This window comes from Vombatus ursinus, unplaced genomic scaffold (genome assembly GCF_900497805.2).
Source record: "Vombatus ursinus unplaced genomic scaffold, bare-nosed wombat genome assembly UNPS02003292.1, whole genome shotgun sequence".
In the NCBI taxonomy this organism is placed as follows: Eukaryota; Metazoa; Chordata; class Mammalia; order Diprotodontia; family Vombatidae; genus Vombatus; species Vombatus ursinus.
The window spans coordinates 4,916,219-4,932,874 of record NW_020943070.1 but is presented as its reverse complement, the minus strand read 5'-3'; the positions used below and the strand labels follow the sequence as shown (position 1 = coordinate 4,932,874).

Below are 16,656 nucleotides of genomic sequence, written 5' to 3'. Positions count from 1 at the left end.
TATTTAACAGGTGAACAAAGTTCAGCCTTGACGGGGAAGTGATTTGTCTAGGGTCGCACAGGTCCTTCCCGTGTGAGCTTCAGCATTCACACTGGACTGGCAGGCCTCTCAGCTCCCTTCTAATGCTCATGATGAGGAAAGTACATACCCACTGGGATGAGGCTTCTCCCTGTGACCTGAGTGAAGCCACCTACACCATATGCTTTAGACCTCCACCTCCCTCCCATCTCTCAAATACTATTCTTGAGATGAAGGGATGACTGGACATCCTTGGGACTTGGGTTCAAATCCTGACTCTTAACACAAACTGTGTGACCCTGGGCAAGTCTCTTCACTCCAGATATCCTAGGCAACTCTAAATCAGGCTTTCTTAATGTGGGGTGCCCTTTGGGGATGCATGAACTTAGATGGAGAAAAATGCATCTTTATTTCAATATAATAAATGTCCTTGGCAATCTTATAAAGTTGATTTTCTGCCTTTAACAAGATGATTTGAGAAGGTGTCCATAGGCTTCCCTGGACCTACTGTTCAGGGGTCTAGGATACACAGAATGCTAAGACACCATGACCTAAGGATATCTTAAATAGCAATTACTCCCTTCCTCATTGATAGAGGGAAATCCCCTATATTAGAGAAATCACAGGTCCAAACCCTGAGGGCAACGTGAATCACAATGACTGTGCCAATGATGGCAGCTGGGTTATATCAAGTGAACTCCTAATCACAGCAATTCAGAAATGAAAGGCCTTTTTGACCTTTTTGATCATCAACTACCTATGCAGTAATCCCCTTACCTGGGTTTGAAGACTTCCAATGACAGGCAGCTTACTACATCCCCAGGCAACCTATTCCCTATCCCCCCCCCCATAGCTCTGCCTGAGTTTTAGGAAATCCTTCCCATAAAATTTTAAGACCTACTTTCCTCCCAGTAACCAACACCTAGTGCTCTGGATTCTGTTTTTTGGAGCCAAGTAAAACAAAACTAAGTGATCTTGAATAACAGTCTTTCAGATAACCTGTAGGCTGAACACTTCTATCAGGCAGGAACTCCTAGAGGTTCTTTCTGTTGTTTTCAGTTCAAGTGTCTCAAGTAATATACCCATTTTACAGAGGAGGAAACAATTTGAATGATTAAGTGACTCGCTCATGGTCACACAGGTAGTACATATTGGAGGTGAGATTTGAACCCATAAGTGCACTTTCCATGACCACATGATTTCCCTAATAGCTCAGTCCAGGAAGAGATTCTCAAACAGTCTCTCAGAAAGGGGAGAGTTTATTCCAGAGCTGACAAGGGAGAATGAAGGAAATTTTTACATAGCTACCCCAGAAACTCTTCAATCCTTTACAAAAACAGGCAAGGAAAAAAAAGTATAAATCAGACATCATTTCAGAGATGATTGTGGGTAAGGCAAAGAGGGGCCCCTAGATCCATGATAGCCCCAATGGTTGATCTAGGAGAGAGAAGAGGACAAGGAAAGGGTCAAGTCTCATCCTTTCCTTTTTCCTACTCAGGCTTTCCCTCCCTTCCATTGGGAGACCCGAAGCTTGGGGGGTGCCCGGCGGAACCACTCAGACCAGGAGCCATCATATATGGCTACGTCAGGCTTGCCACAGAGGTAGGCAGCGAGGGCGATGTGACAAGCGGTGACCCCCTTACGGCAGGTGGCAATGAGTGGCTTGGAGAGGTCCACTTTCTTCTCCTTGAACATAGCCCGGATCTCCTCGGGACTCTTCTCAAAACCTTCTGCCGTCAGGAAGTCCGTGAAAGGCATGTTCAGGGAACCAGGGATGTGGCCGGGTTCCAGGTCTGAGCCAGTCCCAGGAAGAGACCAAGGAGACAGGAAAAATGAAGGAATGAGTTAGAGGTGATGAATGGGACTACAGCAACCAATCAATAAGCATTTATTAAGCACCTATTTTCAGAGACAGTGTGGCATAATGGATAGAAGCTGGACTTAGAAGGCAGGAAGGTCAGGGTTCACAGCCTTCCTCTAACACTTACTAGCAGTGGACAAGTCATTTGAACTCTTTGGGGCCCATTTTCTTCATCTATAAACTAAAAAGGTCAGACTTGAATGACCTCTAAAGTCCCTTTCAACTTAAATCCATGATCTTATCATTCCATTTGTCAGGAACCATACCAGTCACTAGGGGACATAAGAACAAGAGGCCCTTCCCTCAGGGATCTTATTTGAATAGTCAAATGGTGGAAACACACACATATAGTAACATAAAAAACCAACAATAACCAAAAACACACAAAAGAGTTATCATGTAAATTTTGGTGGGGAGAAGGTATAAGTAGCCCTGGGATGGTGGTTTTGGGAGACAAAAGACTTTATGTAGGAGGTGGTGCTCCACCAAGAATTCTAAGAGGCACAGACATTCCAAGAATTCAGGGCAATCAGTGCAAAGGTACGTAGATGGGAGGTGTGTCATGTGTGAGGAACTGGCAAGAAAGCCAGTTTTGAATGAAAGGGAAAGAGGACAAAAGAATTAGAGTTAGAAGGGACTTTGAAGACTACTTAATTCAGTCTCTTCATTTTACAGATTGGAATACTGAGGTTCAGAAAAGTTATGTGACTTGCCCGTGGGACATCAGTAGCAGAGTCTCAGTTTCAACCCAGGTCTTCAGACTCCAAATCTAGCTCTCTAGAATAACACTGATTTCCAGATTAAGAAGCAATCAGCAGTCCTGTATTAAGCATATTCTGTGTGCCAGGTATCATGTAAGACACTGGGCTACTCTGACAGAAAAGATACCATCTTTGCCTTCATGGATCTTACATTCTATAGGAAGAGAGAACCCATCTACATATAAGTAGATACAATATAAGAAGCCAGGTGGGGGATGAGTCAATGTACCTGTTTGCAGGTTGCAGCCCTGTTCCCACCAGGTAGAATGCAAGATCCTTAAGGACAGATTTTTCCTCTCTCTCTCTCTCTCTCTCTCTCTCTCTCTCTCTCTCTCTCCCTTTCCTTTTTAAATTTGGAAGCAATTGAGGTTAAGTAATTTGCCCAAGGTCACATTTAGTAATTGTCTTAACTCAGATCCTCCTGACTCCAGACCTTGTGCTCTATCCACTGCACCTCCTAGCAGCCCCTCCTTTCTTCTTTGTAAAGCCAGTGTTTTGTATATAGTAGGCACTTAATGTTTGTGTGATTGGATTAGAGCAGAGGTTCTTAGTGGCAAAAGCACTAGGCACAGAGAAAGACCTGGGTTTAAGTCTTACTACTTATTAGTTCCTCCCACTACTTATAGCTATGTGACCATGAGCAAGTCATTTCCCTATACTCAGCCTTAGTTACTTCCTTGAGATAAATAAAAAGGTAGATAGATAAATGAATGAATGATAGGTAGATGAATAAACAAATATACAAGTAAAATAAAAAGTGGGGACTGGATACAATCAGCATCATGGATTCTCAAGGGTCATCTAGACCAATCTATCATGGAATAGAATGAAATTCCCTCTATAAAATAAATGACTGACCACTTGAAAACCCCTAGCAATGGGGGATTTCCACTTCCCAAAGTAGGTCATTCCACTTGGAGACAGCTCTAATTAGAAGTTTCCTTTTACTGAGCAAAAAAGCATGCCTTTCTCCAGTTCTCAAGCACGGCCCCTAGTTCAGCCCTCTGAGTAGAACAGATGTAATTCTCTTCCTTAAGAAAGTCCTTCAAAAGTGAGAGAGCAAAGATAAAGGATAAAAACCTGCTTAGCAAGTTTGAGCTCACAGGAATCCCTCTGCGCCAGGGGTGTTCCTCAGATTCAAGTCATATTTGACATTGATGCAAATGACATCCTCAACATTTCTGCTATTGATAAGAGCACAGGCAAGGAGAAGATCACCACCACCAATGACAAAGGTCATCTGAGAAAAGAAGACATTGAGTGTACGGTCCAGGAGGCTGAGAAACATAAGGCTGAAGATGAGAAGCAGGGTGAAGTCTTCCAAGAATTTTCTTGAATCTCATGTTTTTAACATGAAGGCTACCACAGAAAATTAGAAACTCCAAAACTAAATTGGTGATGAAGACACATGGATCATCCTTGACAAATGTATTGAAATGACCAAAGGGCTAGATAAGAATTGGACTGCTGAGAAGGAAGAATTTGAGCATCAGCAGAAAGAACTAGAGGTCTGCAGTCCCCTCATTATTGGGTTCCCATTGGGTGGAGCAACCCTATTTAGAGGCACTTCTTTTGGACTCACCATTGAAGGAGCAGACTAAAGACACCAGAAGAAAGAGCGTTCTACTCATGGAGCTCTCCAGCAATTGAAGAACTCTAATCTGTAGCCAAGACAGTAGCTGTTTAAAAGTAACTTTTGAGCTACTGTATAAATCTGGGTATTCTGAATGCTTGAAAGTGTGAACAGGGAGAGAAGTGAACAACATGGCACATAGCACTGTAAACAAGCAGAAATGCAATTCTTGTCCAGGAGAATAAAATCTACTTAAAATTGGCACCATTAAAAAAAAAAAGACCCTTTAAATACTTAGAATCCACAATCTAGGTCTGGAAGGGACCTTAATGGCCATTTAGTCTAGCCCCCTCATTTTACAAAGGAGGAAACTGAGGACCAGAGAAGAAGAGACTTGCCCAAATTCATACACAGAGTTAGTGGCAAAGGTAGGATTTGAACCTACATCCTCTCACACCCGAGTCCATTGCTCCATATCTGATGTACCACAGGGCTTTTTGAAGCCAGCTTTCATATCCCCTGTCAACCTTCTGTTCTCTAGGTTAAACATCCTTATTAATGCTCTTTCTAAAATGTGGCACTAACTTAGCTTGCCCTGAATTCTGTAAGGCTTGCTCAATATCACCCAGGATTCTTTATTCTGTATGGCCACTTCATACCAATTGATCTAAAAGGAGGATTGAGTCTGTGCCCCTGAACTGATCCAGAATGTGCCCTTTGAAGTGCAGTTGGGTCTTTAGCACTCCCTAAGGCATTCCTTCCACAGAAATTTCATGCATTTAATGCATTAGTGCCAATATCCTTTTCTCCCTTGGCCAGATTCAAGAAATGGGGAGTGTGATACATAGCTTAGCATAGACTTTCCAGAGGAGTAGAGTTGACCGATTTTTATAGGGACATTCCCTGAGGCCACCAGTTACAGAAACTCAGAAGTGTTTGGTCCCGGGTTGTCATTCTCTCCCTCTGCTTATACCTCCAGCATATTAATGTGTACAGATGATCTGATGATGTAGGTATTCATGAGATTTCCGCATTGCATATGTTTAATAAAAACCTTGAAATAAAAAGAGAAATACAATGCGGCACTAGGAACTGAATGCAATGGTGCAGGTGTGGTTTGCCCAGCAGGAGAGAGAAGAGGAGAGCACCACCGCCTCTTCTGTTCTGGGTACTGTGTCTCTCTCCTCCATGTGATGAAGACTATGAGTTTTTTGTGGCCAATCATCTCACACTGTTGCCTCAGGCATTCCCTGTGATCCATTAAAGAGACACCTTTATGAACTAGGCTATAAAAGGTGCCCGTTAAAATGCCAACATACCACAAAAAAGGCATGTACCCATAATATTTAACAATCATCTGCCCCCTTCTTCCTGTCCCAATGCCAACCAACCGAGAAGTCATAGGGGTCAATTAGTCAACAAGTCTCTACTTTGTGCAGGGCACTGGGGATATGGCCGGGGAATGAACCTCTGATTCTGTTGGTAAAGAGAACTCTGTGCTTTGCAAGGATGTTGAAGGAAGAGCTTTGGGAATCTTAAAGCACTACAGAAAAGGGAGCTACCATCATGTAGACCTGTTGATCTAGTTACCTAGGGGCAGGTAAATGGCACAGTGGATTGATCACCAAGCCTGGATTCAGGAAGACCTGAGTTCAAATCTGGTCTCAGACACTTGCTAGCTGTGTGACCCTGGGCAAATCACTTAACCTGTTTGCTTCAGTTTCCTCATCTGTAAAATGGGGATCATGATAGCACCTACCTCCCAGGATTGTTGTGAGGAGCAAATGAGAAGAATTATAAAGCCTTTAGCACAGTGCCTGGTACATAGTTCAGCTCTATGTAAATGTTAGCTGTTATTTCAGGCATCATAACTACTGATGTGGCTAGTCTTATAAATAGCTGCCCAGCCAACCAGCATAAAAGAGAGGGACTGGATTTGTGACTTCATTGGTAGAGGGAATTCCCAGAAACTCCCTCCACCAATATAGGTTGGCACCTAACCTTAGAGAGCTCCCTAGGGGTGTCTTACAACACTGCCTGGTGCCTCCAGAACCAGCTTAAAGCACATTTGGGAAGCATTTAACAAAATAAAAACCACAAGGAAATGTAGATAAGAGGTGATCTTCTCTGTCAACTTGTGGCCTGCAGGCATCCTTATGTACAAGATAGTTGCCCCATTTCTATTGGAGTTTGACCCCACTGGCCCAGCACAGAAAGCATATAACTTGCCCAGAGACACTCAGCCACTATGGGCCAGAAGCAAGATTTGAACCCAGATCTTCCTGGCTTTGAGGCCAGCTCCCTACCCACTACTGTATCCTGCTTCTCCAGCCTAAGATCATCACAAATAATAAATCCATCGACTTAGAAATGGCCCACATAAGCTATACCACCCTAGAAGACTGAGTCTTTCCTTGTGCTCTGAAAGCTTCTTCTCCTGGGTACTAGGATACCCTACAATGGGTAGGGTACTAGGCTTAGAGTCAGGAAGACCTGGGTTCAGATCCCACCTCAGACCCTTAATAGCTATAGGGTAGGTCCCTTGACTTGTCTGGGCCTCAATTTTCTTATCTGTAAAATGAAAGAGAGTGGACTAGACCTATGGTCGAGAGAGAGAAGAAGAGGAGGAGAGAAAGAGAAGAGAGATAAAAAGACTTGGAGCTAGGAGTGGGATGTGGGCTCTTTAAGAGCCCAATCTCCCCCTCAGTCAAAAAATGATTTGTTGCTATTTGTCCTTCGTTCTCGAAGAGGACCATGACATCAGGGAGGTGATGCCATGATATGCAAGTGAATTGGATTCAGATGAGGGAGGGCTAATCTGCTATTGCAAAACTTCCTACTGTCATATTTTTTTTCACTGATTTCCTGCATATTCTTGATTTTGTCACCCACCACACACTCAGCTCCTGCCAAAGAAATTGCAAAGAGCCTTGCTCCAAAGTTTCTAGATTTGTAGAAGCCAAAGGGGTGGTAGGCTCCTGGCATGTGTGAATGCACTGTGAGAGTGAGGGAAATCAGGAGTTGTGAGAATGTCTGGAGTGCCAGGTTGGTGACATTAGCTTCAGATACATTATGTCTAAGAATTACCCAGTGGCCAGTTCTCGACTTTTTAATCTTTCTTGTATTTGGATTTTTTACTTAACCTTTATATTAGTTGTTCTGGAAGAGAGCTGTCCTTAAAGTATTACTACTATCATCTACTATCATCCTAGGCCTTCTCCTCTTGTCTCAAGACAAAGTCTTTAAAAAAAAAAAGATCAGAGATGTGAGCTGGGTTATTTTTGTTCTCTTCTTTCTTGCAAAGATGTTAATGCATCCTCAAAAAAAAAAAATAGTACACCCAGTACCCTGTTTATTGCTTAGAGGAGGTCTCAGAATTTCATCAATCAATTTTCTATCAAATTATATGAGCCCAGAGAAATATTCAAAAATGTCACAAAGAACAAAGCAGATGCTAGGGTGCTGCCCAACAAGGAGTAATGGGGGATTGGATGAATAAATAATAACACCTCAAAAATTTCACACAAAAAAATAAAATAAATGAGGGAGGGCTGTGCAAGGTCACCAGCCTCACTTTCTCCTCCTGGCCAGATGTGGATCAAGATGACTAGAGATGTCCCTGGATGCAGTGAGGGGCCATGGCCTTTTCAAGCTAAGGTCTTTAACAGGTCTCAGTTTGACTGAGGCAAGGCACATTCAGTGATTAAGGCTAGGTAAGAAATGAGGCAAAGAATGGTCTCTTTAAAAAAAATCCTCAATCATGTTTTTAAATACATAAAATATTTAGAGCTGCAATACAAACCAATTACATTGAAAGTTATCAATATATTTTTTGAAAAGCAATTTCATGACTCAGAGCAAGTTGAAGCATACTTTTTTCTCTTAATTTTTTTTTGTGTGTATTTCTTTTGCAACATGGCTATTATGAAATGTTTTACGTGACTTTACATGTATAGTTAATGTCACATTGCTTGGCTTCTCAAGGGGTAGGAGAAAGGGAGAGAATTTGGAACTCAAAACTCTAAAAATGAATGTTAAAATTTTTTAAAAATTCAATTGGGAAATATTTAATGAAATAAATAAAAAATATGTTTAAAAAGGAAAGAAAGAAAAACAATTTCATGGCCTCCAAATTAAGAACACTTGGATTGGAGAGACATTGCTCTAGTCACACTGTGCGATGCTGACCGCAGTGATCTTTGAGACTGAAAAAAAGCCAGTCTAGCCCTTACATTCTCTTTTACAATACTCAGAATGTCAGAATTCTCCCTGCACTCTGGTCACTGGCTATGGTCAGCTCTGCCCTTCCCATAATCTCCTCTCTGAGGAACATGACACCATTCTGAGCCTCAGCTCAGTTTACTAGTCCTCCCCTGCCAGGGACTGCAAGTCTATGAAGCATGGGGTGGGGGTGGGGAGAGAAAGTGTCTGCTCAGTGCTGTTCTGTAGATAGGAGTTGATTACACTTTCCCTTAGTCATTCTGTTGACACAGTACCTGCTCAGTGGCTGCCTACAGTTTCCAAGTCAACATCTCACCATTAAAAGCAGGGACTGTCTTGCCTTTGTTTGCATTTCTAGAACATCTCACGGTGCTTTGTACATAGTGAGCAGTTAATAAATGCTTTCTTATTCATTCATTTGTACATTCATACTCTGGGCTCCTCTAAACATAGAGACTTGAGGAAAATGTGTTAAATACCTGTTCAGTAGTCCCACAAATCTTTCCTACTGGTGTATGAAGAATGAATGACTGTTTTATATTATAAATACTTGCCAATGGTCACTTAGGCATCTTCTGCGTTTTAAGCATCTGAGGTGAAGGAAATAAATAGCTGTCCTATACCTGATACTTTATATAGTAAGCCAGTGTAGTATACTGGATTGGTCACTGGACTTGAGAGTCAGAAAGACCTGGGATCAAATCCCACATAAGATAATTATTAGCCATGTGACCTTAGGAAGTCTAATCAATCTTTCTGAGTCCCAATTTCCTCTTTTTCAAAATTTTTTTTAAATTAGACTCAATGGCCTCTAAGATTCCTTCTATTTTCAAAATCTATCAGTAACTTTTTGTTGTTCTCTCTTAGGGAGACCTTAAATATGAGCGACACACCTAAGCTTTGTTATAGAGAAGTCCCAACTGAAATCCCAACTTCCACAGGAAGGCTTTCCCAAGTTCTCTTCATTCCAAGGTCTTCCCTATCTTATTTGTTTCCTTTTTTACCCAGATATGCTTATTTGTACACATCTATCTGCTTGTTGTCTTCCCCAAACCAATACAGTATATTATAAGCTCTTTGAGGGCAGGGACTGTCTTTTGTCTCTTTATGTATCCCCAGAGCTTAGCACAGTGAACAATAGGTGCTTAATAAATGTTTATTGACTAACTGATTAAACATTTTCCTTTGGTATTCCAGGGTTGGGGGTAGCATATGAAGAAAAAAACTCCATCCTTCTCTTTGGGGTCAAACTCCCTCTAGGCTAAGTCTGGGTCCATGTGAGCCCAGATCTGAATTTCCTTTCAGTTAGGGCCAACCCCTGGGTCACTAGTGACATATCCTGCATCTATGAACAAGCTGTATTCTACCACTAGAATATAACCTCAAGGGTAGTTGCTATCTCACTTTTCTATCTGTATTCTCAGTATCCACTACAGCAGGGTTGGGAAAACTGTGGCCTTGAGGCTGCACGTGACCCTCTAGGTCCTCAAGTGCAGCCCTTTGACTGAATCCAAACTTCACAGAACAAATCCCCTTAATAAAAAGATTTGTTCTGTAAAACTTGGACTCAGTCAAAAGTCTGTACCCAAGGATTTAGAAGGCCACATGTGGTCTTGAGGCCATAGGTTTCCCATCCTTGCACTACAGTATCTGGCATACAGTAGGCACACAATAAATGCTTGTTGGTTGAGTGTTATAGAGGCACAGTAGGGATAGTGGCCTTGCTATAAGATTGGGAAATCCCCATTTAAAATGTAGCTCAATCACCTAATAAGTGTATGATTCTGGGCAAATCATCTCTCCTTGTCTGAGTCTCCATTTCCTCATCAGTAAAATGGGGTAAATATTTGTATTCCCTACCTCAGAGTCTTTTGTGAGGGAAGGGTTTTGGATGACTAAACTATTAAGCCAGGATAATGGAAAGTCAGGAAACTAAGTTCTATTAGATGGCATCCTCCCCTGTCTACCACCACCATCACCCTCCTCACTGGGAATTCAAACATCATACACACATTTAGATTTCTAGCTGCTGGGGGCTCTGAACTGGAAAAAGGCTCCAAGCCAGTTGTGTTCAGAGAACTTTCTTTTGTGGTGAAACAGGTTAAGGGAATGGAAAGAGCACTGAGCTTGGAGTCAGGGGAAGTGTGAATGTATAGTCATTGCAAGGCAGTGTGGTAGAATAGATAGAATGCTGGACATGGAGTCAGGAATCCTGGGGATTAAATCCTTCCTTAAACACTTGGATCACATGTGTGATACTACCTGGCCAAGTCATTTGAATGCTCTGAGCCTCAGTTTCCTTTTCTGTAAAAAAAAGGGGGGGTTGAACTAGATGATTTCACTTCGCAGATTCTTTCCATCTCTAAATCTATGATTCTAATCAACCATTTAATATGCATCTACTAAGTGCCAAGTACCATGCTAAGTGACTTTTCCTTCCTTACTCCTTGAATACACTTGTACATTGGCACTTAGCTCTAACAAAGGCTAGTGCCTAGACTGAAAAGGGTGCTAGACAAGAGCCAGGGGAGGTGTTTCAGTGCCAGCTCTGACCCCAACATGTGGATGTGTGACCTTAGGCAAGCTATTTCCCTCTTGGGCTCATCACCTGAAAAAAGATGTTGGGCTAGGTGAGTTCTAATGTCCTTTCCAGCTCTAAATCTATGATCATCTGGAGTTACTTCTCCTCTCTGGGCCTCATTTTCCCCATTTGCAAAATGAGGGAGTTGAATCAGATGGCCTCGAAGGTTCCTTCCAACTTTAGATGGAAGAATCTATGGTTTTAGAGGCCATATAGCCCAAATCATACCTGAATCAGTCAATCAACCAAAACTTGATAAGATCCTACCATGCACCAGGAATTTAACAGGAATCCAGTATGTAGGACTGGATTTGGAGTTAAAGGACATGGGCTTTGAATCCTGGCTCTGTCACTTCCTATCTACATGACACTGGACAAGTTACTTAACCTCTCTGGGCCTCAGTTTCCTCATCTGAAAAATGAGGGTATTAGACAACATTATAGATGAGGAGCTAGAAGGGGTCTCAGTAGCCACCTATTAAAAGTCCCTCATTTCCTAGATGAGGAAACTGAGGCTCAAGACAGTTAAGTGTCATGCCTAAAGTCACTGAGTTAGTATACATTGGAGGTGGGATTTGAATCGAGGTCCATTGACTCCAGGGCCAGTACTCTTTCCACCATGCTACAATGAATTCTCTAACCTCTAGGTTCCCTCTCAATTTTTTCCAGGACACCTCTGCAGCCTCTCGAACAAATGGTCATCTGGCTTTTATGGATGAATTTCCTGATGCATCACCTATAAAGGGGTAGGATGTGATCATCCTTCTAAGGTCCCTTCTGGTTTTACTTCCATTATCTTGAACTACGACCTAAGGAACTTCAAGGTGCAGACAACTTCAAATGTTAGTGCAAATGTCATTTCTCAGCCTCAGCTCAGGAAACAAGTCAACTTCAGCCCTGGAAGGGTGGCTTATAAAAATGACAGGTTTCAGAACTGGAAGGGAACTTAGAGCTCTCATCTAGTTCAAAACCTTTATTTTTGCAAATGGGGAAACTGAGACCCAAGGAGAAGCAATTCCTCTCAGGGCACAGGGCAGCGAGGATACCTCTAGAACAAATGTTCTCAACCTTTTTTGTTTCTCCTGGACCCCTTTGGGTCAGTCCTGGGGATGGCAGGAGAGTTTGGGGAAACATAATTTACAGAATGTTTTTAAATGCATAAAACAAAATATATAGAATTACAAAGGAAATCAATTAAATGTCAAAGTATTATTGTATCAAATTATCTATCCAAATATTCTATGGACTCTCAGGTTTTTTTCAAAACCCCTTCCCCATTCCTGGAAAAGTCCAAGCAGGGACCAGATAGCTTCTGGTCAGGGACAAAGAGGAAGGGATTCACAGAACACAGGATTTTAACTCTAGGGCAGGAAGGAGCCTCAGGGTCATTTATTCTAATCCCATAGCTTTATAGCTCAGGAAATGGGAAAGGACCTGACCAAGGTCACTTAGGTTGTGAGCATCAGAGATGAAACTTGCTCAAGTCCTCTTACTCTCCAAAGCCAAGGTTCTTTCCACACTTACTACATTGCCTCTTAACTGAGACAACAATAAACAAACATTTCTATAGGGACTAGTTGCTTAATGAGCTCAAAGTCCCCCAGCAACACCTGAACATTCTTTTATTAAACCTCTGTTATATGTCTGACCTTTCACTAAGCAACTAGGTACAGGAGATACAAAGATGAAACACTATCTCCTCTCAGAGAGCTTATATAGCAGATATGAAGCAGATATAAAGTAAATGCAAAGTAATTTTTGGGAGAGAAATAAGTTTGGAAGGAAGCTAAGAGTTCTACCAATCTGTGTCTGTGGAGGGAATTTCCACACCTGGATGGCATTTTGAGCAATGAAATCATAGACTCGGACTCAGGTGTAAAGCCTCGTGACAAATAGGCTGCTGGAATCAGGAGACAACAGTAAACAGAGGCTATTGTGAAGGTGCTTATAGGCTCTATTGGACAAGATCTCTGGCTCCAGTTGACTCAAGCTTTTCTACAGCCCCCATAGATTCTATGCCACTCCCTCTAAGAAGCCTGGCCTGGTGCCAGCAATGTCTTAATCTGCCTCCTTTACCTTGAATGCCTGCCCAAGCAAGGTGGGGGGGGTGGGGCAGACTGGACACAATTCCTTTGGATCCTGCCTCCCTCTTGTAAAACTTCATTTCACCTCTTGGTCTAGGCTTTGGGGGTGTGAAGATCAGGCAGTGCGTTTATGTCTTCCCAAGATTTTTTGAAAGAGGGTTGGGGCAGGGGGAGAAAAGGATAAGAGATCCAAGTGAACTTTTATTCTAGGTAAGAGAAAGGAACTGGATAGGTTCCAAGGGCAAAAAATAACTCTCTCCGATTACCCAGCCCAGTCGGGCTGGGTTTTTAGCCTAGAGTGGGGGAGAAGCTGGGGTATGCCCTTTCCCAGAAGTACTCTGTTTAGACAATGTTTTGTTTGGGGAAAAAAAAGGAGGTGGGTGGGAGAGCATCAGCATAACCCAATGAAAAGTGCTCTGGATTTAGAGCTAGAGGATACAGGTTCCAGTCACAGCTGCATTAAATCCCTTAGGCTCTCCAGACCAGGAGTTCCACGGCCATCAGGTCCAAACCCCCCATAGAAGTCTTCAAAGGTTTCTTCCACCTACCAAGTTTCAAGTTCAAACTCCTTAGTTAGAGGCTGAAGGCCCTCCACCACAGGATCATGGACTCAGACTGGATAGTATCCTTAGGAGCTATCTGGCCCATTTTACAGATGTGGAAAGTGAGGTTCAGAAAGGTGAACTTGCCCAGAGTCAAGTTCTCAGCTCCCTACCTTTCCAGCCCTCTCTCATACTATTTTCCTACACATACTCCATTTTTCCAGCCAAACTGGAGTGTTCAACATCTCCCACCCCAATACATCCCCTACCCTTTCCCACTGCTTTGCCTTGGTTCATAACTGTTGCTACCCATCACCTGCCTTTTATATTTTGTATTCATTTTCTAAAATTCAACCCATATACTCTTTCTTCTAGTAAGTCTCCTCTAACAACCCTAATCAGTACTGACTAGGTAGTACAGTGGTTAGAGTGCTGGGCCTGGAGTCAGGAAGACTCATCAAATCTGTCCTCAGACACTTAACTAGCTGTGTGACCCTGGCCAAGTCACTTAACCTTGTTTGTCTCAGTTCCTCATCTATAAAAAGGAGCTGGAGAAGGAAATGGTCAACCGCTCCAATATCTCTACCAAGAGAACCCCAAATGGGGTCACAAAGAGTTGGACGTGACTGAACACACTCTATTTGCCCTTTTCTGACACGTCTGAGAAGACCAGAAGCCATGAGAGTAAGGATCTTGTTTCATATGAACCCTATCTTTCCCCCAGCCCTTAGCACAGGGCACACGATAATTCAATACTACACCGATCTGTAATGGTCAGTGTGGGTCTTACCTCCATTGATTCAGATTGTGATCTCTTTACTACTTGGGAAAGAGTTGCCATGTCTGAGAAATCCAGCATCCTGTTTCATACGCTACAAATCAATGCCCTCTTCTGTTCTTCACGTGTGTTGATGACTAAGTTCATATTTTTTAAATAATTAAAATGAAATTGACACTCTGGGGTCAACTTGATGGGGAATCTCTTGCAACTTAGGGGGCTTATCCTTGCATACAAGACTTAACAGCCTGAGTTGGTAGGTCTAGCTAGAGCTTGGGAACCGCTGGCAAAACCTTGGAAAACCAGAGTCACTGGCATACCACAATGAGGCATCTGAGGAGGGTTTTAGGGGAATAGTCTGGTTAGCAGGTTCTCAATGAAAGTCTGTTGCTGGACACATGGATCATTTGCATCTCAAGGTTCAAGACAGTTCTGGACCTGGGAGTGTCTCCAAAGGAATGAGTTCAATGTTGGTAAGCAGAGCTGTATTTATACTGTGTTTGGAGGAGGGGAGTCAGGTGAGTGGAATTTGGAGTCAATGGTCCTCCAGAGGGTCCCCGCCCTATCTGTCACTTAACTATCCAGGTCACTTTAGGCAAGTCACTTGATGTCTGGCCCTTTCCCCCTCTTCAGGGTAAGGTTGCAAGGGGTGTAGTGATCCAAGGCAGCTTACAACTCTAAATGCCTATGAAACTAGAATCAGTTAGAGACAATCAGGGTGCAGTAGTGCTGGACAAGGTGGGTTCTTGGCTAAGTCACTTGAACCCCGTGGACCTCAGTTTCCTGAATTACAAAATGAATGGATGGTTCTAAGTCTATGAACCTATGATAAGCAAGGGGCACCATGGAGGGGAGGGGGACAGGTGGATTTGTAGTGAGACCTGAGGTTAAATTCTAACATTTTCACTTTCTACTATGTGACCTTGGGTAAGTTTCTCGACCACCCTGAGCCTCCCCTTCCTGCTCTGTAACACGGGGGGCAGCCGGTGTGGGGCTTGTCTCTGATGATCTCTTAACCCACTGGCCTGCTACGAGGCACAAGCCACCACCAAGCTTGGGCAGCCTGTGCAGCTGTTGAAAATGTGTCTGGGGGAAGGAGGGACCCAAGCTAGCCTACTCACCCCTCAGCTTACCTTTGCTGTCGGGCTCGGCCTCTGTTCCCAGGTACCTCCCCCGGGACCGGGAGTCCACCATCTGGAAGCGCTTGGACTCTAGATTTTCCACCATCTGCTCATAGGTCTTGAGCAGGGACTTGTCGAGTGTGGCTTTGAAAACTGCGGGCTCGGGGTTCGTGGGTTCCGAGGTCACCGGGTGCCCTTCCAGCAGCCAGTTTCGGAAGCCCCCATTGAGCACCGACACGGTGCGGTGGCCAAAGACCCGGAACATCCACCAGGCTCGAGGACCGTAGAAACTGCCCAGATCGTCACCGTCGTACACCACCACGTGCGTGCTGTTGCCGATGCCCAGGCGACCCACGTAGCTGGCGAAGTCAGCCTCACTGGGTAGCATCATCTCGTAGGGAGACTGCTGGTCCCGGCACTCCTCGATGTTGAAGAAGGAGGCGCCCGGGATGTGGCGCTCCCGGTACTCCTGGAGTGCACTGCGCTGCCGAGGTGGGTACCAGGACACGTCGAGCACCCGCAGGCCGGGGCCCAGCTTCCGCGCGCGGACCGACTCAGCCAGCCACTTGGTGGACACCAGAGCCCGGTAGAGTACCTGTTGCTGTACCATTGCCACAGCCTAGCGCCTTCTGCCTAGAGGAGGGAGAAGCAGGGCACTGAGAGCTGGGAGATCTGGGGCTGGAAGATGAGGGAAGGTTGCCAGGGAGAGGGGCGGGGGGCGGGGGGAAAGGAGGCGGGGCCTGACGGGTTATCCCCTCACCCACTAGACCCAGGCTGGCCCCTGGGCGGAGGGAAGGTGGCTGCCTTGCTCGGGCTTGGCCCTCGACTTTATCCCAGGACAGACCCCTCCCACCTTAGCAACCAATCCCGGGAGGTTGCTGTGGGGCTTGGGGCCCCTTGAGAGTTGGGAGAGTTGAATTTGCCTTGGCTGTGACTGGCACTCTGTACATGCACGTGTGTATGTATGTATATGTGGGTTTTGTGTGTGGGTTTTGCCCCTCCTCCCCTCCCAGAGAAAGAGGAGGAAGGAGGAAAAGGAGGGGAGTAGTGACAGGGGCTAGGTAGCCCAGCTGAAGGGCTGGGGGAGGGGGAAAGTGATTTAAAGCAGGGAGTAAG

At 44.2% G+C, this 16,656-nt stretch overlaps 1 protein-coding gene across 1 annotated transcript; it reads right to left on the bottom strand.

Moving 5' to 3' along the window:
* Positions 1-1,259: 1,259 nt before the first annotated feature.
* On the bottom strand, positions 1,260-16,243 carry TST (thiosulfate sulfurtransferase). The gene is made up of 2 exons (XM_027874264.1): positions 15,553-16,243; positions 1,260-1,811 (listed from the first exon to the last, which is right to left on the bottom strand). The coding sequence occupies exons 1-2, from the start codon at positions 16,148-16,150 to the stop codon at positions 1,513-1,515; spliced, it is 897 nt and encodes a 298-aa protein (XP_027730065.1). The 5' UTR covers positions 16,151-16,243; the 3' UTR covers positions 1,260-1,512.
* Between the last annotated feature and the right edge of the window lie 413 nt (positions 16,244-16,656).